Source organism: Phodopus roborovskii, unplaced genomic scaffold (assembly GCF_943737965.1).
Source record: "Phodopus roborovskii unplaced genomic scaffold, PHOROB, whole genome shotgun sequence".
Classification (NCBI taxonomy): Eukaryota; Metazoa; Chordata; class Mammalia; order Rodentia; family Cricetidae; genus Phodopus; species Phodopus roborovskii.
The window spans coordinates 829,834-855,083 of record NW_026126744.1 but is presented as its reverse complement, the minus strand read 5'-3'; the positions used below and the strand labels follow the sequence as shown (position 1 = coordinate 855,083).

The following is a 25,250-nucleotide window of genomic DNA, read 5'->3' as shown; positions in this document are numbered from 1 at the left end:
ACTATTTACTCAAATTGTTAGTTGGTGTCAGTCTTGTAGGTCTCTGGACAATCTGAGCAACAGTACAAAGGCTACCATAGATGCCTTTCCCTGATAATGAGTTTGATGACTAACTTATCTACCATCATAGAGCCCTCATCTAGTAGCTGATGGAAACAGAAGCAGACACCCACAGCTAAACACCAAGTCGAACTGGAATTTTCATGCAGAGAGGGAGGACAAGACCAGGCTACAGAAACCCACAGAGACAGCTGACCTGAACAAGGAGGAACTAATGGGCCCCCAGACTGATAGCTGGGAATCCAGCATTGGACCAACTCAGACCCCCTGAACATGGGTCTCAGTTAGAAGTCCTGGGCAGTCTAAGGGACATCTGACTGTGGAACCAGGATGTATCCATGGTGCACAAAAGATCTTTGGGAGCACATTCCCCATGGAGGGCCTAGAGTCAGGAAGGAGGGCCTAGTCCCTACTCCAAATGACTTGACAGATTTTGTTGATCCCTCCTGGAAGGCACAAGCCTCACTGTGGAGTGGGAGGGGGATGGAATGGGAGGGTTGTGGGAGCCCGTGGGAGGGAGGGAGAGAGGGAGGAAGGGAGAAGGAACAAGGATCGATATAAAATAAGAAAATAATAAATATAAAAGAAAACTCTTTACCATAAGATAAAACAGAATAAAACAATTAAACACATATACTAGGTAAATGCTAATTTTATATATGAGAAATATAAGTTTTGGTGATAAGAATTAGAGGAAATCTAAATAAATGAGATATTACATATTCATGGGTTGGAAAATTCAATGTTTTTAGGCAGCAATTTTTATGTAGGATCATTGCTGTCAGTACAATCATTATCACTGTTGCATAGAACTGATTCAAAATTTAGTCAAATTTCAAAGTCTAGAGAATCAATCAAGCAACTTTGGACTATAATGTTTGAGGAGTTATATACTATCAGATATCAAAACTCAATACAAGATTTCACTAAAGAATGGGACATATTTTCTAGGTTAATTCACTAAACTGCAAATTTAGTGATTTAATGGAGAGCTGAATAGAATTCTATTGTGCACATATTGGATTTCACTATACATTTATTAGTTGAAGGACATAGGTTGTCTCCATTTTGTAGCTATAGTAAAAACAGTGGCAAGGAACATGGCTAAGCAAGCATCTCAACTGATGTCAAGTCCTTTGGACAAATACCAATGAATGTGTCAAATGGTAGATTTATGTTTAGCTTTTTGAGAATTCTCAATATTGATTTATATAGTAGCTGCTACAGTTTTCAATATTTAGTATATGCTACACTCTCATATACACATACATATGCACATATTTATATATACAAATTCACAGATATATATTATAATATGCATATACAAATGCATGTATAAATGTAATAACAGTGAATAAGAGGCCATAAATTTGAAACAGAGTAAGGGAGGATATATGAAAGGGTTTGGAGAGAGGAAAAGAAAAGGAAGGAATATAATAAATTTTAATCTCAAGTACAAACAAAAAATAAAACTTAGGAGGACAAAAACATTCTGGAAATAAATGCAAGAAGATGACATATCCAACAAAAAAACTTTTAGCTATAACATATAAAAACATTTATAACTTATATGGCAAACAACAAGAAATAGCAATTTTGGGTAGTCACCTCACCAGGGCCTCTGTGGGGAGAGTCATTTTACCAGAACTTTATGTGCTATGTTAAAAGTCTCCTCACCATGTGGGTAGTTACCTCACCAGGGACTCTGTGTGGCTAGTCATTTCACAGGAACTTTATGTGCTGCTTGTAAACATACAAAAAGATACTCAACTTACATCAAGAGGAAAAGCAAATCAAAAGAAGTATCCTGTGACAACTGTCAATCATGACAATGACAAGGGGAAAGCTTAGACATTACTTGAAGGAATATAAAAAGACAAGCTCATTATAATAAATGATTGGATAGGTAGTTTATTAAGTCACCCCTTTCCCCTACAAGTGCAGATATCTTCTGCTCAGGTGCAGGGCATGCCATTCTGAAGAACAGAGTCCCCCTGCTGAACCAAAGGCTAAGCTAGCTTACAAGAGTGCAGCCTGCAACTCTGACAGAGACTCTCTGCTGGATCAGAGGTCACGCAGACCACCAGAAATGTAGACAATGAAGACAAGAGGACCTAGTAGGAAATAGGAAGAAGAAGAAGAAGAAGAAGAAGAAGAAGAAGAAGAAGAAGAAGAAGAAGAAGAAGAAGAAGAAGAAGAAGAAGAAGACAAAACAAAAGAAACAACACACACACACACACCCCAAACAAACAAACAAACAAAAAACCCCACCACAATCCAACAAAGACAAACTCAGAAATCAGGAACTAGACTTACAATTTCCTGAAACCCAGATGTCTAGTTACCAGGGTAAGAACACCCAGGGCAGTATGGCACCATGAGAGCCCAGCTATCCTACCACAGCATCCCCTGAATAGGCCAACATAGCTAAAGCATTTATAGCCAACTTTGTGAAGATAATAGAGATTCTTGAAGAGAAAGTTCCTTAAAATAAGCCAAGAAAACCAAGAAAAAATAATAAATATGTAACGGAAATTAATCAAATGTTCAGTACCTGAAAATGGAAATAGAAGCAACTGAGGAGATCCTAAAGATGTAAAATCTTGGTAAGGGAACAGGAACTACAGATACAAGCATTACCAACAGGATATAAGAGATGGAACAGAGAATCTCAGGAATAGAAGAAATTGATATATATGTCAGAGAAAAATTTAAATCTAAAAAATTCCTGTCACAAAAATAAAGGAAATCTGGGACACTATGAAAAGACCAAACCTATAAATAATAAGAATAGAGAATGGGAAGAATCCAAGCTCAAAGATCCAGAAAATATTTTTGAGAAAACAAGAGAAGAAAAATTTCCTAACATGTCTAATAGGTCAAGAAACTTACAGAACAACAAATAGATTGGATCAGAAAGGAAGTCCTCCATTCACATGATAATCAAAACACTAAATATTCAGAGAAAAGAATATTAAAAGCTGCAAGGGGAAAGGCATACCTATTAGAATTACACACTCTCAATGAGTAGCCAAAAGATGCCAGCCCAGACTATTATATCCTGCAGAACTTTCAATAACCATACATGGAGAAAACAATATATTTCATAACAGATTCAAATTTAAACAATAGCTATCCACAAATCCAGGCCTACAGATGGTAATAGAAGGACAATTCCATCCCATGAAAATACAGGAAATAAGCCCACACCAACAAAACAAAACATGTTTGAATATGTGTGTTTGTGTGTGTGTGTGTGTGTGTTGCATGCATGCTCATGACTACACTTGCATGCACACACAGACACACCAAAATAACAGGAATTAACAGTCATGTCTCATTAATATCTCTCAATATCAATGGACTCAATTCTCCAATAAAAAGACAGACTAATAGAATAGATGCAAAAGCAGGATCCATCTCTCTGCTGCATACAAGAAATATACCTCAACATCTAAGCTAGACATTACCTCAGTGTAAAGAGTTGGAAAAAAGATTCTCTAAGTATATGGACACAAGAAGAAAACTGGCTTAGCAGTTTAATATCTAAAAAATAGGCTTATAACAAAAATTCATTTAAAAAGACTGGAAAGGGCACTTCATCCTCATCAAAGAAGAAAATCTACCAAGTTCTTAACAACTATGTCCAAACACAAGGGCAGCCAAATTAGTAAAAGAAACATTATTAAAACTTAAATTGCATATCAAACCTCACTCATTAATAGTAGGAAACTTCAATACCCCTCTCTCACCAATAGGTCTTCCAGACAAAAACTAAACAGAGAAATAATAGAACTAACAAACATTATGAATCAAATGGACCTCACATATTTACAGAATATTTCACCCAAATACAAAGAATATACCTTCTCAGAATCTCACAGGATTTTCTTCAAAACTGACTACATACTCGTCACAATGCATACCTCAACAGTTAGAAGAAAACTGAAAGAATCTCTGATTCTTATCTGACCACCATGGACTAAAAGCTGGATTTGAACAATGATAGAGACAACAAAAGTCTAGAAACTCATGGAAACTGGTCAACTTTCTACTGAATGACTACCGAGTTAGAAAATAAATGTGCCCTTTCTTATGGCTAGGCAACTGACATAAGAAGTTTAGATTAGCAATTTCTAGGAAAGTCTATGATGGTAGAAAATTTTAACACAGAACTGTTGTAATGGTAATACAATATATATGTTTATTAAAACTATTGACCTGAATATTAACAATGAGTATTTATAATTTTTAAATTATACCTTGATAATGTAATAGTGATAATAATGATTATTATAATTAATAATGACAATGATAATAATGATATTAATAAAAATAAAACACATTTGAATTTCAAATCAGATCCAATGGAATTCACTAGAATATGTCATGTTTCTAACACCCAAAAAGATGATGAGTTAAAATTGACTTACTTTTCCCTAAGACTCTGCTATCTTTCAAAGCTAAACAACACTTTCTGTGAAGTGGCCAGTTAGCCTTTATAGCTTGCATAGTAGTTAGTCTTATGGAACTGTACATAGTAAATGCCTACTTCTTTTATTATTAGGTTTTTAAATTTTATATGTTGATCACAGTTCCAGTTCCCTTTCCCTCCTTCTCTCCCTCCTCTTACCCTCTCTCCCCCCACACAAGCACCCTGACCACCCATAGGGCAATGCCATCCAGGTGGGATCATGTAAATCTGACAAGTCAAGTAAATGCCTTTTTAAGAATCAGAATTTCTTCGGTTTATTTCAAACCACTGCTTCTCTGAAAACACAAAAATGGAGTTTCAAAGGAGAGAGAGATTAATTTCATGAACCTTTCTTTTTTTTTCTTCTGGTTTTCTCTGTAGCAAAGAGTTTATGTTTGTATATGTGGAAAGTGCAGGGATTTGCATTAGGTTTACTTGCAGTTACATGTAAGGCATCAAGTATATCTTATTTTCCAAATAAAAACTGTATTCTCAAAATGAATGCTAACACTGAATCACAGCCTAGTTCCCTTTGGGCTTCAAAGTGCATTAGTTATTGTTTCCTCTCCACTCTGCAGTCTGTGTCCGTTGAACAAATACTTTCAAAACCATCATACATTTGTCAAAAATCTGCACCTTGGAAATTCATATGTTGAAAAGTTAAGGAACTGCTTTTTAAAAATAAGACTCTTATTTTCATATATTTCCCTTTGCATACTTTACAAAATTATGAATAATGGTATGGAAACATGTTTGCATCTATATGTTTATTTATACATAATATAGGTGTAAGTATTAATGATTTATAAATCTCCTAGCTTTTATCTAAGCTGTCCTTAACATTTTTTAAAATTATTATTATAGTTTGAAAATTTTACTAAATTATGAGGAAAGTGAGGACTGAGGCCTTCGTGCATTTCTTCTAATCCAAAACATAATGGGAGTGACAGACATTAGCAAATAAACATAACATGCCATACAATCTGAATTATAAAAGTATTTGGAAAGGAGAATCTATGGTATGTAAATTAAAGAAAACAAGGACAAAGCATAACTTTTGTACTTATATTGCTTTTTTAACTACCTCTGTAAATATCTTTACAGTGTAAGATCTTAAGATTTTGGTTTCAAAAGCAATCCATCATGTTTACTATTCCTGGCAGTTTCAAAGAGCCTTTTCTGGGACATATTACAACTGCACATGTTTATTCTGTTATTAAAACAGAATTAAAATGTCTATTAATGCATTTGAAATAATAAAATCAATATGCTTTAAATACATTACATGCATTTTATAAAATCATTTTATGAAAAAAAGGGACACTGGGGTGACTTGTTCCCATCTTCAGATCTGTTTCTTTGAGACTTAAACAAATGCATCTGAATTCTCATGTTTAGTTTCATACACAGTCTCTCCTGATGCCACACAGTAGATAGCTTCCAAATTATACTGGATATTTTCAAAAAATGAGGATGAGGATGATAAAGGAAAAATCCTTGTTAGCACCATTTTGAGAGCTGTTTTGAGTTGGTGGATCCATGAAAACATCATGAACCATAAGGTTTCACTATCCATATCTTGAGATATGATTGACAAAGAAGAAGCTAGCACCATATTTTCTCTTTATGTTTCCTTTTGGCATTGTTTTTGTCTCCTATGAATAAAAACGATTTTTTTATTTCATCCACTAATTGTGCTTATATTTATGGCAGTTTTATAAACATTTTATTTACTTTTAGATCTGTTTCTCTGATAGGAGATTTTAAAAGACACATAACATGTCTACTTTGAAGGTATTTAAACAAATTGTTCTCTAGCATGTTTGAGAAAATGGGTATGCTACATTTCATTATTCATTTTCTTGCACTTATCCTTGAGTTCTGAGGTAGCTACTGATTTGTATGGTGTTTCATTACTGAGGAAGCTACCATGCACATCATTTATCTCTAAACATGAGAAAAAGTAAGAATGGAAGAATTTACTCTGGAAAATTTAATGTGTACATGAAAACAACCAGAGTATAACAGATAGTTCATAACAACACAGCTAGTGTTATAGCACCCAGGATTAAAAAATCATGGCCAATTTTGTTTCCTTTCTTTTTTTACTATTCTCCATACTTATTTTTGAAGTTAATTACAGACATGGTATCATTATTTGTATATATTTTAGTAACCATGTCAAAATGATATTTTCAGTCCTGACTAAAGCTAATGAGAACATATTATATTTTTGAAAATGCTCATAGAATAAATACAAAACATTCCCATGCAAACATGGGAAATAGCTTCCTTTAGTCATTAAACAACACATAAATACACACACATACACCCAAATACACACACACACACACAAACATATATTTCAAAATATCATGTTATACATAATAAGTAGATAGTTTTATCTGTCAAAATAATTACTGAATTAATAAATAATTAATATTTGATTATTATTAATAATCATATAATAAACCATAGCTAGGTTGATCTTGGCAAGTAGCAAACAAGGTCAAGTCAAAGGTTGAATTTTCCTACCTTTAGATGCTTTATAAAGTTTATCATGTGTGGTTCCTGATTCATAGGTTCACATATTTAAAATAATTTAGATTCCTAAGGACTTATTGAAGATATTACAGAGTATTTCAAAGTATTTAATTTTGTATGGATCTATCTTGACTAAGGATAAACAAAACTATACACTTAGTGGTATTTATTGAAGTATGAATATATATGGAAAATACTTTGTTATTTTAGGAATAAAGAAACTTGGAGAGAGGTAACATGTGTATTTTCTAGAAAAAACTGATTCCAAAAATAATAATTCTCATTCCTCATTATGAAGAATTAAAGCAATTGAATTTAGGTTTAGAGCATAGTAATTACAATAGTAAATTAGTAGCATTTATTGCCATGAATAATACAGTTTAGTCTTTTTTTCCAGTTAGATTAAAAACTATAATGAGTTACAGAAGATAAGGCTGAAAAGAAATCCTTTAATATGAAGCAAAAATAATGACATAAGTAGATGGATGGATATATTATTGTAGAACCTGTTGATTTAGGGTAAATGCTTCAAAATATCTATTATATAACCCACAAAAATAATATCAGCATGACTGGAAAATATTATGTCTTTTTGATATATATTTTGGAAGTAACTGAAATAATTTTCAGGAGGTAGTAACTTGTGCAAATGCCCCTCAAAGCATTAATTGGACTCAGTATGTAAAAATTTCCAAAAATGATTATCAAATCTAAATATATATTAAACTATAGAATATGTTTTACAAGAATGAAATGACAGGAAACAGAGCACTTGTGTTTTAATTATTTCCCTTGTTTTTTTCATGCTGAACAATAATAGATATATGATATTGAAGTATCTTTCTTTGGTACAAGAAAAAAATTACCCATTTCAACAGGAAAGCAGTACTAGATTCCTAAATGATGAGTAATCTGAGGAAATCAATAGAGAGCAAACTATCCCTCATTGAATAATCATTCATCAAATTCTGCAGTACAATTGCAGCTGAGCAGGCAAGTGACTTCCAGTGTCATCATGAAAACAAACAAAATAATGGGTACACCATGCTAGCTCTACCTCTTGTACAAAGAGCACCACAACAATGTCTTCAAAACTTTACGAGTTTTTTCTGTTTATATTGACTGGGAATGAAACACAGACAGTGCAGAGTAATTTAGAAAGAATACAAGAAATATCCAGGGTATATTTCATACACTTAAAATTTTTTTATCTCACATTTCAAATGATGAAAATCTCATTTGTAATGTGAAAATTTCATATTTTTTCAAGAGTTTCAGGCTCAGAAAATATAAAGAAACACAAACATTATTATGCTGGAAGAGATGTAGGAAACATGACAATGAAATACAGTCATGTATATAATAAAATTATCCTAGATTGTATCATGAGGCAGTAGATAAAATAATTGATTATTGAAGAAACTCAAATTTTTGGATAAAATCTAACAGCTGTTTTAATAATATCATATTCATGTTAGTTTCCTTGGGTTGATCAGTTTATGCCAGATTTGTGTCAACATTAGGAAAACTGGGCAAAGAATGGGCAATGTATCACTTGGTACCATTTTATTGAAGCCTGAAATTATTTCAAAATAAGGAGTTTAGAAAGTCTATCATCAACTTTGATCTATAAACTGACACAAGTAATCTGAAAGAATCTGGTCCTAAGATATCCAAACTTCTGTATTCTCTATACTCAGCTATCATAGTATTCAAGAGAGCAAACAGCATTGTAATGCCCTGACCACATTACTTCCTGAAGCAGTAACTATGAGCACTGTTAAATCACACACTGTTAGAAATACAGAAAATGTAGAGATGATTGTATCACTTAGTGACTTGTCTTGCAAACAACATGTCATTAATGTTTTTTGTGTGTTTATGTGTTCAAATGAATAGCCTGTTATGTTTGGACATGTGTTAGAACAGATATAAACAGTTGTTTTCTAAAATTTAATGAGTCATTTAAACTGAAATACAAATACATATGTCAATGTGACATTAGAATTAGAAATAATCAGATACTTCAGTTTGCTTTACCTGAAACTGTGTGATCCTTAGAGTCTCGAGTTATTTTTATCCTTGCATGAGGAAAGATGTAGTGCACTATCTTGCCATTCATCTGCAGAATCTAGGACACATAAAGTATTTGGTAAAAATAAGTAATAAAAATCCTTAAAATACATTATACAAAACTAACACTTGTTCAATTCAAAGTACATCAATTCAATCAATGAAAATATGCCAGAATACTTATGCACTCACACTGCATAAGTATTAAATTAGTTTGTGAGTTTCATTTATAACCTATCACTCTTAAAGACTGACTTCTCTTATTTGGAAAATCAATGAGCATCTATATTTGTTTCTAAAGGATGTTTCTGACTACAGTGATATGTACTCATTGTTGATAACAATGAATAATTTAGATTTAGAAAAGCCAGTCTTTGATTTTGCACTTGAAAGTCGGGAAATAGAAATACATTCCCCACTTTGGTAATTAAGTTAAGCTAGAGGAGAAATCTCAGAGAATATCCTGTCTTGTCACATTACTGTCACCATAACTAGATCTGTGATATATTTAAGGTGCTTAAATTTTACTGTGGAATTTTATGAGAAAATCTTCTAGATTCATATTCAGAATAGTCTGTCTAAATGAGTAAAGACTTTGTTCATGCAAATGCTCCCTTATTCTGTCTTCATATTCAAAGGTTATGCTACTGATGGAGTAATTTCTTATTACTATAGGAATTTCTAAAGCAGAAGGAACAATACTGAAGCTACTGTGGTGTTTGTTTTTTTCCTACACTATTTCATAGCTGGGCTTGGTTTTTTGTTTGATAATTTGTTCTATGTGTCTTTTATATCATGTATATTAATCCCAATTCATTTCCCTCATGGAATTCATCCACATCATGGAAGCTAGAGTGTGACACAGTGAGTCATGCTATAAACACTTCTGTCCATATATCTGTACTTGTAAGTGTTCATTGAAAAAGTAATTGGTCTCATTTGGAGCCTCTGATTCCTACTACACTATTGATGCTGGGTCCTTACTAGGACTCTTGCTGGGTATCCTGTTGTTGAGATAATTCCTTAAAATTATTTTACATCACCTCACTCTTATTTCAATGATTTTATGACTTCCTGTAGGTTTAATGACAATTTAAATCATTTATCCAATTGGCGAAAAATAAACTAAGACAAAACTATTGCAATTAGAGTTTCTTTCTGTTCTTTATGTTCTTATTGCAGATATAACCTCATAATCTCTAGACTGTAGTTTGAAAGAATAGGAAGCTTCTTATTGTGTTCTTAGGGAATCATTATTACATTTTAATCAATATCTGTGATGTTGGGATATTGAGCATCTCCTTAGAGTATCTTCACACAATTCCACAATTTTTAAGACTTTGCAATCAGCATCATGAGTTCAGTCACTAAAACAATAATCTTTTATAGTTATTATTGATATGGATGAACCAATAAATAGCAGTATCACAATTGCAAGTAAATATTGACAGAGCTTTCTGGGAAATAGGCTTACAAGGCAGCTTGTTTTTGTTTGTTTTATACCAATATTATCAAGAGCATTACAAGGGACACAGGGAGGTTAAGTGATACACCAAGGTGCTAGGCTCTGTAATCATGGTCTTTTGATAATTCTACATCAACAAGACTGTCACCTGCATGTATCCCAGAAAATGCATTGTTCTTCATTCCTAACCATTATTTTCATGAGCTGGGTACATATTTATGAAGCAATTAAATTTGTATTAGTTTAACTTTATTTACACATTCATCCACTTTGATGAATGCTTGATATAGGGAACAGGTGTCGACCTGTTTCCCCACACTGTACTGGATATTGCACACTTACATGTCAAGGTGTGTAGGGTAGAGAGCTGTAATGATGCATATGATTGTGATCAAACACATAAGACATGGTTTATTATCAAAGCATAAGGGAAAGAGACTTTCTCCAGTTTTGTAGCAAGATGGTATAGTTAGTATCATAGATATCTTATTGTATGAGGGGGCTTATTCATGACAACCTGAACAACCAGTATGCTTAGCAAAGTGACTAGAGTCTAGAGAAAGAAAACACAGTGTTCAGGTACAAATGTAAGAGAAAGCATGACCCCTTCAGAAGAGGTTAATATACCTAAGGTAGGAGCTCCATAGAATTTTCAGATGACTTGAGCTTTACTGTGACACTGGGGAATATTTATTATAGCCAACATATGGTGATTTACCTTTAAAACTATCATGTAAAAGTTATTGATATTTTTAAATAAAGAAAAACCTTAAAAATAATTAAGATTAGATGGTCTATTTATTTCACAAAGAACACTTGGATTTCTTTTGAATAGTACAAGCATTAAAAGTGTATAAATTTGAAAGGAAACAAATACTGTTTAGGTAAATTTATAGTTAATATGATTATAAATTTAATACTTTTTCCAAAAACAATCCTCTATCCATGTAGTGTTTTGTGTACAAATTTTTACAAAAAGTGAATTCATGTTTGAATTAGTCAAGTGAATTTTATCCTATTTCCCCCAGAGTACTGCATGGCAATAAATTCTTGTTGTACATGTTTCAAGTCAGAGCATCCTTGTTTTTTGGTATCAAGGGCTTGGTATTACCTTTTATTATCAGATATAATAAAGAAGTAAATAAAATGAAATTGTCTCAAGACCAAAATAAAGTTCTCGATTTAAAGGATAAAATAGTATTTGAAGATAAATATCAGTGCAGTTATGCATGAACTTCACATGGAATTAAATGTTACATATTTAAGGCATTTGCTGTCTTCTATATAGAATCCATTTAGAAAACATATAAAGAAAAGTAAAATTATTGCCATAAAAATTAACATGTCTGTTACTTGTTTAAAGGGAGGCTGTGATTAAAGAGTGGCATGCAAGTTTCTGGATCTGGCCATTTTCCCTATCTTAGCTATTGGGGTATTTGCACAGCTGTTCATTTTATAGTAGTTTATAACTTTATGCATTTTTCCTATATTACTTTACAGTTTAATAAATACTAATGCAATGGTTTAGTTTTGAAAAATATAAGGGTTCTGTTAGCAAGAAAATACATTATTATTGTTACATTCACTCAACAAGGATCTTTATGCTTGTGTTTCCTGAACTAGTATGTAGTTTTTGAAACATTCACCCATAAATCCTTTCTCCTTTATGCATCATACTAGTCTGCAAGTACATATTTAAGATACAATGTACTATAGCCTCAAAATTACTAATCTGTATGTGTATCAGAATATTAAAAACAAAATATCATTTGCAATAAATATATTTCATCTATCTAAAAAGAACAGGAAAATATTTTAGTAATTTGTTAAAATAGATAAAGATTAACTCAATACAGTCTCAAATAACATTAGATAATAATTTCTTGAAGAACTTCAGAGTATCTCTGGAACATTATTTGATGGCAAGCAAAATTTTAGACTTGTGGTTTCTATAGCAACTCTAATTGTGATTTAATTAACATACTTAACATCTGATTGTCTTTGTCCAGGCTTTTAGAGGTCACTAAACTACAGAGACCCAGATGGACAATAAATAATAATTATATTTGTTTCATTATTATGGACATTCCTAGCCAGATCTTTATGGTGGGATTTGAAACATAACTATAGATACAATGTTAAGAGTAACAAGAAAATAAAATTCAATATAATCTGATAAATTAAAATACAAAAGCCCCCAAAGTATGCAAATGTTTAGTCAATATAACCCTAAACAAGAATGTATTATTCCAAGAGAGCCTATTACATAGAGAAACCCTTTCTCAAAAATAAATAAATAAATAAAACCAAAACCAAAAACCAAAACAAAACAGAAAACCCTCAAAAAATAATGTTAAAAATTAGAAAGGAAATGTTTATAATATTTATATTACACATATCTATATTGCACAATGTTCTTTCAACCTCTTTAGCAGCCCCATTTCTTTTCCTTTGATTCAGTACCAGAGAGATGGTATATTGATACCATAATGAATGAATCATTCAAATTGTCTGGTACAAACATCACAAATGTCCATCAAACTGATAAAGTACTTTCTTCATTAAATTGATGAAAGGAAAGAGTTTAGAACTTGACTGACAAATATTTCAGTTAACAGACTAGTCTATTTTAGAACCAACTCTTGTTGCTAACAAATCCGAGAGACAGTAAATTTTCTCACTTACTTGCTCTTGATGTTGACTGAGGGGTCTGGAATGAATCAATCTTTCTGGCAGTTTCCGGTCCAGACCATGGCCATTTTCCAACCGAGATTCCCTGGGTTTATCAAACCAATCCGTTTCCTCCCGACGCAAGTGATAGGCTTTGGAGACCAAGGAAACATCATACATTGCAACCGCAACTAATTAGGTGATAGAGGGAAGCAAATGTTCTGCAGTATTAGCATGCACTGGGCTTGTTGACCACGCATGCATTTCAGACATAACTCCCATCAGAACTAGAAATATCTCCAATGGTATCTACAAATTTTCATACAACAGAATAATCTAAAGAAAATGAGGCACACATATGCTCAACATCTCATTGTAAAATAAAATTACATTGAAATCAGTATAAATGAAATTTAGATGACAATAAATAAATAAAGGTATATAAGAATAATTTCATTCAACTTAAATCCATCAGCTCCCACTTAGAAACCTTACCCTACAGTCCACTATGTATGAATAAAAGTCAACAGGAAATGCACAATGTGCATATACAAGTTTCTCTTAATTTTCCACTTTTGTATAAACAAAGCAGCAGTGTATGGCTTTGGACTTTAACACTGAGTGAATATATGTTTTGAAAAAAAAATGACATTTCTTTGACAATAAGTAAACAAAAGCATTTAATACTAAGTTATACTATATGCTAGAAACACATTTACTGCGAGAAATTTGCCACTTAATAAAATATAAGTAAAGTCAGTATATATGAGAATCTTTAATATAAATAAAATTATCATTATCTCAAATTTATGCTAACTTAGAAATTTCACAATTACTTTAATTAATGTTCCACCATGATAAAAACTTGATAGTATAATTTAAAATTTTAATCACATTTAAATCATTCAAATACAAATTTAAAAAGTTCACCTAGTTATACCAGTACTTTCCAGATTTCTTTAGGATATTGCAAAGTGACGAAAAGTTCCATTCTTGGCATTCCTTGGCTATAATCTTGCCCTCCACCCCCACTCTACCTAAGAGCCTTTGGAAATAATATATTGTTGTTTCTCAAATGGCAATGATAGGACCTGTTTCCTTGCTCAATTACCTGATACTTTAAATATAATTTCCTTGAAATGACAGCTTCTAAAATGCCACAGATTGAGCTATCCTCTCTATCTCATTCAAGGTGGCTTTATGTGTCTACTGCATCCTTGAAAATTTTCTCCAGAGACTGCCATTTTTGGCATTTATTGGCTGGTAGGTTTATATAGCCAGTGTGTGCATCACTGTTCAGCTACACGTCTGTAGCCTTGCACAGCACTGCATCTCAACCACACCACCTCTCCTAAATAAACAAGGACTGAGAGTTGGCATAGCTCAGCTTCACCAATTTTAGATTTGATATCTAGATGTGGCTGCATATACTCTTAACTGATTTGTCTATTAGACTAACAGCTGCTTGAAGAGGAAATTCATAGCTCTTTTGTTATTTTCTCCTCTCTCTATTTTCTCTTTCATCTTATTTGGGACATAGTGTTTAATAAATTTTTATAGAAAGAGTGAAGTATAGAGTTGTCATCATCTAAATAAAAAAGGTAAAGACAATAATTATGAGTTTATGATAACTTTTACTTAAGTCTAATTTATAGGCATTCAATATTCTGTTCACAATCTTCTTGATAATTATTGTGCCAAGACATAGTGTTAATTTGAAGCTGAGTGCATAAATTTACAAAATTATTCAGAATAACAAATAGTTGATAAATAAAACAATAAACCTGATAATCACCTGTCTGTGAACATACTAGATTATATATAACCTCTTTAGAATAAAATAATTTTGTATAGGTATTGCTTATATTTATAATAAATTTTAAGTATTTTTAAAACAAAAGTAACAATTCATCATATTTCAACAGGAGTTTATCCTGAATAATATAAATTTTCATTTGATTATATAACATTTCTAAACTAATTTTGTATTTTTGGTTGTGAGCCTATCCTTTAATGGCTGAGCCATCTATCCAGCCCCCTAATTTCATTTTAAATACAACTATTAAATGTGTTTTAGGGGGCTCTGGATATCACAAATATGACAGAACCTCAATCTGATCAAAATTTTTATCAGTTTATCTTCAATTCTGGTGACTTATTTGATTTTGTTATTTCTAATAATAGTTCTATATGTAACTGAATGTAAAACACATCTACCATCTTTTATAGTAATATAGGATCAAGCTAGAGCAACTAAATTCCATGACTCTGTTCTTATATCATATTCTGTCCTTCTTTATGGAGTGCCAGGTATGCTGGGTTAGCTGTTCCTTACAGCTTGTGTTTAATCTTCTGAAATGGAACCATATTACAAATGAATTTTATAAAATGTATCATGTCTGTTCCATACTGACTCAAATAATTTTTTGATTCAAATAATTCAAATCATGTATTTGCATGATACAAAACAGTGAAAATATATAACATTTTTCTGTGAACATATTTTAAAGATATCTAGTATGATGCAATCACAAAGTTACAGTGTAATTCAACTGGTTATATTCTTTTATCTAATTCTCTATTGATATTCTTTATGAATGAGTTTTGTCTGCTTCATTTTAAAATGCATTTTAGTTCCCCTCCTATTGTTCTCTGCTTTGGTACTATCTTTATTTGTCTTAATACTGTGTAGGATATGTGCTATCTTATCCTGTTATCATCAAACAAGACTTCAGTCACTGCTATATACAATATCTATAAATAAAAAAACTCAGTGAATTTTATATGTGTACAATCAAGTAAATGCCACATTTTGGGCTAATTACAAATATTTACATGTCTAACACCAAATTGAAGACACATTTCTGAGGAATAAACCTATTTGTCATATTCTTTCTAGGTAGTTATCATCTATATACACAATAGATTGTCACTTATGTGCATATGTCCTTTGGGCATTGAGTTGCCCAAGAGGTTTTATTTTATTTTTTACAGATTTGGTCATTGAATACCTTCCTTTTCCATTTCACAATCATTCTGCATGTGCACAATGAGTATAAAAAATATACTAGACTAAAAGAACAACTGTTTCCATGTAATATCATAATTCCAGGTAAGCTATGTGGATTAATTCAAATATTGGCCTACTACAGATATATACAAATGAAATGTTTTACTTAAATAACAAACTGTCAATAAATATGGTCAACCAATTATCCTGTAAAAAGAAAAAACAAAAAACAAAAAACAAGTTCAAAAGAAACTTGGTGATCAGAACTTCATAAGTAATGTAAATGGTCCTTTTATTTCAGGTCCAAAGATCTCTTATTCAGAATATAGTGTATATTTCAGTTTCTAAAATTATATCTGTGTCTACAGACAGAATTAAAAAAAAGAAAAGCTCTTTATGAAAACATATTTTTTTTGTGTGTGTGTGAGCTTTTAACTAAGAAACTTAGATTCATATGGAAGGATATTCACATAGGTTTAGTATTTTTTAGTATACAAATGAATGAGATTTATTTTATTTCCAGGATCTCAGGCCCACATATATTCAAACACAATCCAATATACAAGATGGTTAATGTTTTTGATACAAACACTTATGGTGCTGAGATAGGAGGATAACCATAAAAATGAAACTAGTCTGACGTATATAGTAACTTCCAGGCCTGAATGGGCTACAGAATAGGACCTATTTATAAAATTTAATAAGGTAAATAATATGTACATATACATATATAACATCATAGACTTTGCAAAACAATTTTGAAAACCTTTACATTTCTATGAATATTTCCACTTAAAAGAAAATTTAATGTAGTATTGCTTGCTCAGCCTAAAAATTAGCAAGACACTTTTGGGCAGAAAGGAAAGGCAATGAAATGCCAAAGGGTACAACAGGAAGGATTGGATTCAGGGCACAGCAGGAAGGCCTAGACTCCAGACAGTGACACTCTCAAAACAGCCTATATTTTTTTCAGTTTTTAAATATAGACTGCTTTATATATACTGAAAAATTATTTCTATATCTTGAGTTATACTTTTTAATGTATAACACTAAATGTACAAAGTTGTCAGTAATCTTCATAATAAAGGGACATGGAACATATCTATTCAAAGAGAACGATAAAATTCCACATCATACTGTCAAACTTTTGCAAAAGCTCTTCACATGAGAATGTGAAGCCAACAGTCATTTCCATTACAGAGTATTATTCAATGGTCTTAGCCCTTAATGATTTTATTGAAAATGTTAAAATGTATTTTTAAAGTGTAAAGAACCATACAATGAAAACCTTCCAGTTATGTATTTTAAGGTTGACCATATTTTATTGATAGAATTTTGTAATGCTTGTTTAAAAAATCTGACACAAAACAAATCAAGCCAATAATAAAGAAACAGTAAAATAATAAAGTAAAAACTATCAAAGAGAAACATGCCACTGGATGTACACACAAGAAGTACACATACAAGAAACAAAATTGAAATAAACATGCAAAAGTTGCACCAAGAAAGACGGACTACATTTTTGAAGAAAGAAAATTAAACATGCAGAAATATACAAGTTTGAGTTTTGAGAGTAACAGGGTAGTTTGAGGCCCAATTTACCTTCACTGTCAGACATAGCATGTTGGAAGTCATCCATGATGAATGCTATGTCACGGTCATACCCACGTGTCCGTGACTCTTCTCTCATGTGTTGTTGAACTTCAGGCAATGAGTGACTTGACCCAAACTGATCCCTTGTATCTGCAGATATGGGGGGCAAAGGCCCAGCTGCAGCCCTGGCCATTCCCATTGGCTGTCCAACAGGACTGAGTGGACTTTCTTCTTCTGAATTCTGGGCCACAATTGGTATTCTTCCTCTACTCTGGCTGATTGGTAGGCTGGTGGGCTTTGTTCTTGAAGATGATGATGAATGGCCAAAGGTGACATCAAGAGCTTCAGCCTCTTGAGCTTTCAGTCTTAGTGATGAGCTGGAAGAATCCCTCTTAATTGATAAATCAAGCCCATAGACAGAGGAAGGTCTAGAGGAAGGCCTCGACCGGCTCCCACTGCTGTAGGGCTTATCTGCTTCATCCTGTAGAGCAGATCTGATGGTATTTCCTAAAGTGCCCAGTCCTGACCCAAGCGATGAGCCCATAAATTTTTGTTGATCTGTAATATTTTTTCTGAGTCCAAATGTGATATCATCTTGCAGAAGTCTTGCCCTAGAGGAAATACCACCAATAGATGAAGTACTAGAACTCATATAACTTGGATAATCAGGTTCAAGATCTCTGCTTTCTTGAATAGGTGAAAACTTGGACATTTTAGGATCAATTAATGATTTCTTATGCTTTGATTGCTTTTGGTAAAGTATGGCTGCTGGCAATTGTTTGGCAGCTTGCTTTTCAAGGGTGAGTCTACTGATGCTGTACTTTTCAGACTTGGGGAAATGTCTATAGCTAGTGTCAGCATGATAATAATGTGAAAGACCAGCAAGGTGATCTAGGCTCTCTGTTCCTCTACGGAATTCCTGCTTAATCTGCTGTTTCAGAAGCTTTAACTCATATGGGTCCTCCATCGGGTCCTCCTCTGCTTTCACATAGCTGTGCAATCTGGAGGAAGTCTGCAAAGGTGCTAGGAAATCTGTCACTTCTTGAGACCTACGTGTCTCGGTGGTTCTAAGGAGGCGGTCTGTTTTGGACAGATCCTTGTCATGAAGACTAAATGCAGTGCTCAGTGCTGCTGTCCCTTTGGTGATCTCTCCAATGTCATCTATTAGGACATAATTCCTTGAAGTGTGGTGGTCAATATCTGCATAGAAAGAGTCTGCAGATATGCTTGATATTGGACTGCTTACCATGCTGCTTCTTTCCTCCAAACCTATTCTCAAATCTAAACTATTGTACTTACTCCCAAGATGGGACACAGCATATGTATTATCAGTAGAAACAGGAGCTATCATCAGGGGTTGGTTGCGAATCACTTCATAGTTGGAAGTTATCTTGGGTTCCAAATAAAGTGTGGTTTGCCGAGGTTTCTGCTGTATCACCATCATCTGCGATGGTAACTGATAAGATGGTTGTGGGCTTGGAGTGGGTTGAGCCTGGGGTGTGAAGGACATGGTTGCCACGGCTTGGAAGGTTGGTTGAGTCTGATAAGGTGAGACTTGCTGGTGATACAATGTCTGCTGTTGAAAGTGAGATTGTTGAGTATATGGGGTGGGTGCTTGGGTGGGAAGAGCAGGAGATGAGTACTGATATTGTGTGTAAGGACTTGTAGGAGGGACCAGCTGAGCTTCTGTTTGGGTTTGTGGTGGTATAAACTGGCTGAATTCAGTTTGAGGAGCTGTTCTTGGTCGCTCAATGCCATGCTGACTTTCTATTCGGCTTGGTCTGGTGCTGCTGACCTCACTGTCAGACATGTAATCGCGGTCCTCAGCTACCCCCTGCAGGTAGGCACGCTCTCTCTTTTCTCTCTCCTTCAGTAAGGCTTCCTTTCTTCGGTTAATTCCCATTTCCAGATACCGCAGCTTGGCATCAATCTCCTTTTCTTCTTCGTCAAGTTCTGCTTGCTTCTTTCTAAGCTTGGCCGACTCCCTTTCCACGAGGTCAAGCTCTCGGTCTATGTCCTGGAGAATCTTGGCTCGAGCCATGGTATTGGTTCTGCACATTCTTCTCCTGGACGCAGTACCCATGGTGCTGTAAGCTGACTGTGTTCCAGTTGATGCCTCCTCAGGTGGGGGATTTGGCAGTGTTCTTTTTACCTTTTTCTGGGTTCCAGAGGCTGTCATGGTTTGAGAACCTTTAGTCTACAATCAAGTAAACAAAATATATATTTTACTATCAAATAAGAAGACCAAAAATAAACTAATAAAAACTGATTTCACATACATTGTAGAATCATAGCATGGTAAAATTAAAATTTCACCCATGTTTCAAAAGTTGAAAATCTTTGTAAATTAGTTTTTTATAATCATAATATCTGTAAATATTTGAGGGTAATATTTAACTCAGGGCAAACTCTTCATGCAAGCTTACATTTTAATTTTGTGCTTAGAAGAACACTTTGGACACTATTTTCAATCTAAGTTATTAAAAATAAGATTTTTTTAATCAGTGCTGATGTATTGCTAATCTGAATGCAATATACATTTGTTGGAGATTTATGTCTACCTTTTTCATTTTGTATTGTACATACCTTGCAATTTCTAATATTTCCACGATTGTGTGGATTCCTATTCCCATTAAATTTTGGTAATTTGTACCAATTTTACTTTCTTCTGAGTGTTTTATCAACTTTGTAAGACCAAAATTAATTTACTGCAATAAAAGTTTATTGGAGTTAGTTTCAATCAGGTAAAACAATAGATTTTTAAAATAGCACGTGAAGTATTTTTTGTTTTACTTTATTTATTTGACATAGGCTTGTTTTCTAATCGGTAGAAGTCTTGAGAATAAAATCAGAATAGCCAAGAGATCATTGTATGGTTATAATACACTGATGTTCTCAAAGCAGTCTGTGTGTCTGTAGCATGCTCAAGTTGGAGCTTGGTCTCTGTTCTCATCCATGTTTTTTAAATGCCATTTTCTTTTCCTCTTAGCAATCCAAAGATGTAATTCCTTCTTACCCTTCAGTCATCAAAAATATATGACAAAAGTGGATGCTACATACTTCATTTATTATTATATTATCATAATTATAAATTATTTCTTATTAAGTAGATCATATTTGTCTAGATCCCTGTGCTTTTGTTTCTTTCAAATATCATTTCCTAGTCCACTTCCTTCATGTTTCTGATCTGCTTTCCTAAATAGATTTTATGAAGTATGAATAAGGAATAATTCCAATGCAGCTGTTGCACCCATTACTAATCATTTCCCTCAATCTGCCCATATCATATATATGCACAATGAAGCCAGGGTGTTGTTATGAAGGTCTAATGAAACAGCTATTTTAATACAATAGGTGCCCCTTAATATTACTACAAAAATATTATTTCTGCAGGACTTTGTGGTTTTCTAATAAATTTACATTTGTGGTTTTCTAATAAATTTACATTTAAAGGTATCAAAGGATGCTTCTCTATTGCTTAGACCTACTACACAACAGGTCATGAATACGGAAACTTGCCAAGATAGTAGCTAATGTGAGTTGGGGTATACAATGAGTGAAATTTTAGTTCCTCAGGCCAAAGTGGCTATGGTAGTAAGTTATGCTATTTGGGGACAAGACTTACTGTATGTGCATGTATGAGCACTTATTTATATGTGCAACATGTATATGCTCGGTGCCCACAGGGCCCAGAAGTGATTTCCAGATCTGGTTAATTTTTGTCAATTGTAAAAATATTCTACTTCCATATTGAATGACTCCATAAGAGTATACCTTTATACCACAGGATTTTGTCATGATCTTCTAATTAGGTGTTTAAAACTTTCTGTGTCAAAATAAAAACAATGAAACAAACTACACTTTAGAGTATGCATTGACCATGAGTTAATTCTGTGGGTGCCCTTTAACTATCACTTCAGAAAAGAAAAAAACAAGACCATGATTGAGATAACTGTCACAAATCAATAATATAACAAAGCAAAAGCAATCTTAGACTTAATTTCTTTGCTTATAATTCCAAAAAGTAAATGTTATAGAAAATTTAAAATATCAAGACATTTTTTCAATTGAGTTCACACATTCATTCATTCATCCCTCCCTTTGGGGAAAAGTTAGCTGTCAATATATACAGACTTGACATAAATGTAACATCTGTCAGTGTAGTACTTATTCTTTTATCCACTGGGATATTGAGATGTAAGTTGTATCTTAAAAGCGTCATGAAGATTTCTAAAAATATGAGTATATTTTTTCTTCAAGTAAGTAACAGATGAGCTTAATGTTCTGATTCTAGGCTGCTAAATTCTAATGTCATACATCAAGAGCTTTGATCTCGGAAAAGAGAGTAGGACACGTTCTGTCTGAATGTCTTAGGAAAAGTGAACACAGAAGGCTTTACTGTTTAACAAAGAATGACAAATATTTCTGGGACAACCTTTTCTTACATACTGGTTTTGCAACACTGAGTCAGAGTGAGTCACTGCCTCTGCCTTGTAGATAGACAATACTAATGGATAGGTCAGTGTTTATTCACTGTTCATTCCTTAAACAAAGGTGGGATTATCTTCTTTGAATATACTACCTTCAGTGTGTCATTTGAAAAGAACTGATTGTCATTTCTAAGTATAGATTTGGCAAGGACGTCTTGAGCTTTTCACCACTAGCTTTTTTCCCCCCAGAACATTGCTGCCATTGATTATATTTAAGCTGTTGAGAGAGAGAAAAAAAAGTCAATCATGTAGGAAAATTACAGTGGGGGTGAAAATGGGAGGTCACCTTAAAAATAGACAAAGGTCATGAACTCCATACCAGGGCACAAAATCATGTGGGTGGGGCAGCTTAGTTTGTGATGGAAAAAAATGAAGGTGGAAACATCATGCTAAGTGAATTGATTCAATCTGTTAAGCTTTAGTTTTCTTTCATAAAACATGGAGGTCCAGTGTTAAGATGTCTTTTTAGTTTCTCACCAGAAATAGGAGTGTCCATCAATTTTTTGGTCTTTGTTTTAAATGGATTCACACTATTGTCAATATCTGAAGAACCACCCATTTAGGATGCATGCTGGTTTTGAGTCAATGCTCTAAAGAAAACCATTCTTGCTTATGGGAAACATCCACTTAATTGCCTTTCTAGGGTGGGGAAAACATAATGGCTGGTTGAGAAAAGGCCAGGCCATAGATTTTAAATGATGAAGGAAGACAAGGGGGATAATGAAATGGCCTTCAAAACACCAAGTGATGGTGATTCATGCCTTTAATCCCAGCACTTGGGAGGCAGACAGGCAGATGCAAGTGGAACTCTGTGAGTTCTCGGTTTACTAAATTTTCTAACTTTCTTCACCATTGTTAGCTAACTCTGAACTATGATTCTTCAGAGATTTTTTTCCTTATAAGTTTCATAATTTCCCCTTACTTTTTTATAATTTCTTTGAGACAGATTATTTCAATTACTCTGATCCACAGCTTTCTGGTATGCAGCTATTGTTCAAAGTTATAGATGCCAGAACAAAATTATATATATATATATATATATATTATATATATATATGAAAAAACTCACTTTCAAACCTCTTCAAAGGGTTGTTATGAATAACTATAAAATGGGATGAGAAAGAGCATTTTGAACTTTCTTAAAGCCCAGTGTGGTGACATCTGCCTGTCACCTGGCATCTTGGAGGATGAAGCATGAAAGTGTGTGGAAATAACACAGACAAAACAAAAAACAATGAAAAACCTTCTGTGTGCAAAAATTTTTGCTGAAAAGTTTTTTGTTGAAATTGTGTAAAGAAATTACTTCAACAGTTTAGTATGACTGGATCATCACATATTACACAAGATATTAATGCATGCAATTAAATATGACATAATTAATGGTATAGGAGAAGCATTGCTATGTACTTTACATGCCATGAATGCATCAGGATATAGATATGATATCTAAGAAACTGCATATAAAGCTGGTTATGGGAAAGACCTTATAAAGTAAGCACTGAAGGCAAAGACAAGTGGACCCCTGGGCCCTTGGGACCTTCTGGCAAACCACTCTAGCTGGGCTAGTGAGCTCCAGATTCTTGCAAAGAAACTTTTCTTAAAAAATAAAATGAAGTAAAATTGAGAAGACACCCAACATTGACCTCTAGCCTACATATGCTCGCGCGCGCGCGTGCGCGCGCACACACACACACACACTCACTTACAACTACACTATTACACTACTACTTTCTTGACTAGCTCTTGCTTTCAATAACTGAGATATAGTAGTAAACTCTTCTATGTCAATTAAAAGATACAGCAATGTATTTCTCATTTTATAAACATATTAATAAATAATAATTATTATAATTATACTGTATCTTGACTTTGAAGATTTGTTTTCTCTGTTAAGGAGGATTTATATTAAACCAAACAAGTAACCAAAATTGTTGATAAACGAGACATTTTGATAATGTAAACATAGAGTTTCTTAGAGAGAACTTAGTCTCTTTTATCTTGGTCTATGCAGTAGGCCAGGAGATGAGTTAGAAGACCATCTAACATATTGGACCCAGAAATAAAGTTTTATTTTCAGTATGGAAAGGGAAAAGATAATATCTGTAACAAATTCAGGATCAAAACAAATGGACGGGCTTTAAGGAAATGTATATTTTTTATGTGGAGGGGCATGTATAATATATGTTTTCAGGGAAATAGCAGGGATCGTTGGCTTCAGTGGGTAATATATCAGCACCTATAAAATCAGATCCAGTCATTTCTTTATACAACCTTGGAGAGAAAAACTGGAAAAGTAAATAAATGTATGGGACTTTATAATACAAAACTCTGATCTCTCTATCTATATTAAAATTTCAAACCATCTATGTCATTCTCTTACAGGCTGGTTATTACATCAGGGTCAAATTATATAGGAACATATGAAATGTAGGGCAAATCATCAATGTGTCAGTGTTCAATGAATGGCTCTGGATTGTGATATTGTCCCCTGGATAGTAATTAGTGTGGCTTTTTTCTAAGAGAAAACATCCCAATCTACTTTCCTTCAGTGACCATGCAGGAGTCAGAACAGATAATACATCAGTAATAGACATGATGTATCTATGTTTCAGCAGGTCATTCAATGTCTTCCCAAGATTGTCCCAAAGTAGTTTTGGCCATAGGAACAGAAAATAGTAATATGATCTATCGGGTACATATGCAGGTCATGGCTATTCATGGTTTGGCACTCATACTACACACACTATATACACTAGAATGCTGTATTGCAAAGCCATGGATGGGATAAATTATTCAAGACAAAAAAAGAAAAAAAGAAAATTTATGTTACAGTAATGATCTGATAAAATAAATAAAGCAAGGATATACTAG

General features: G+C 33.3%; 1 protein-coding gene across 2 annotated transcripts in view; it reads right to left on the bottom strand.

Annotated features, from left to right (window-relative positions):
* Pclo (piccolo presynaptic cytomatrix protein) overlaps positions 1–25,250 on the bottom strand; it is a 360,398-nt gene that overhangs the window by 121,698 nt on the left and 213,450 nt on the right. The window contains exons 7-9 of one of the 2 annotated variants that reach the window (XM_051174921.1): positions 17,899–20,086; positions 13,302–13,477; positions 9,119–9,209 (exon numbers count right to left, since the gene is read on the bottom strand). In XM_051174921.1, the coding sequence (XP_051030878.1) occupies positions 9,119–9,209; positions 13,302–13,477; positions 17,899–20,086 (2,455 nt within the window). The remainder of the gene's footprint in view (positions 1–9,118; positions 9,210–13,301; positions 13,478–17,898; positions 20,087–25,250) is intronic. The other variant, XM_051174920.1, reaches the window with a different exon arrangement.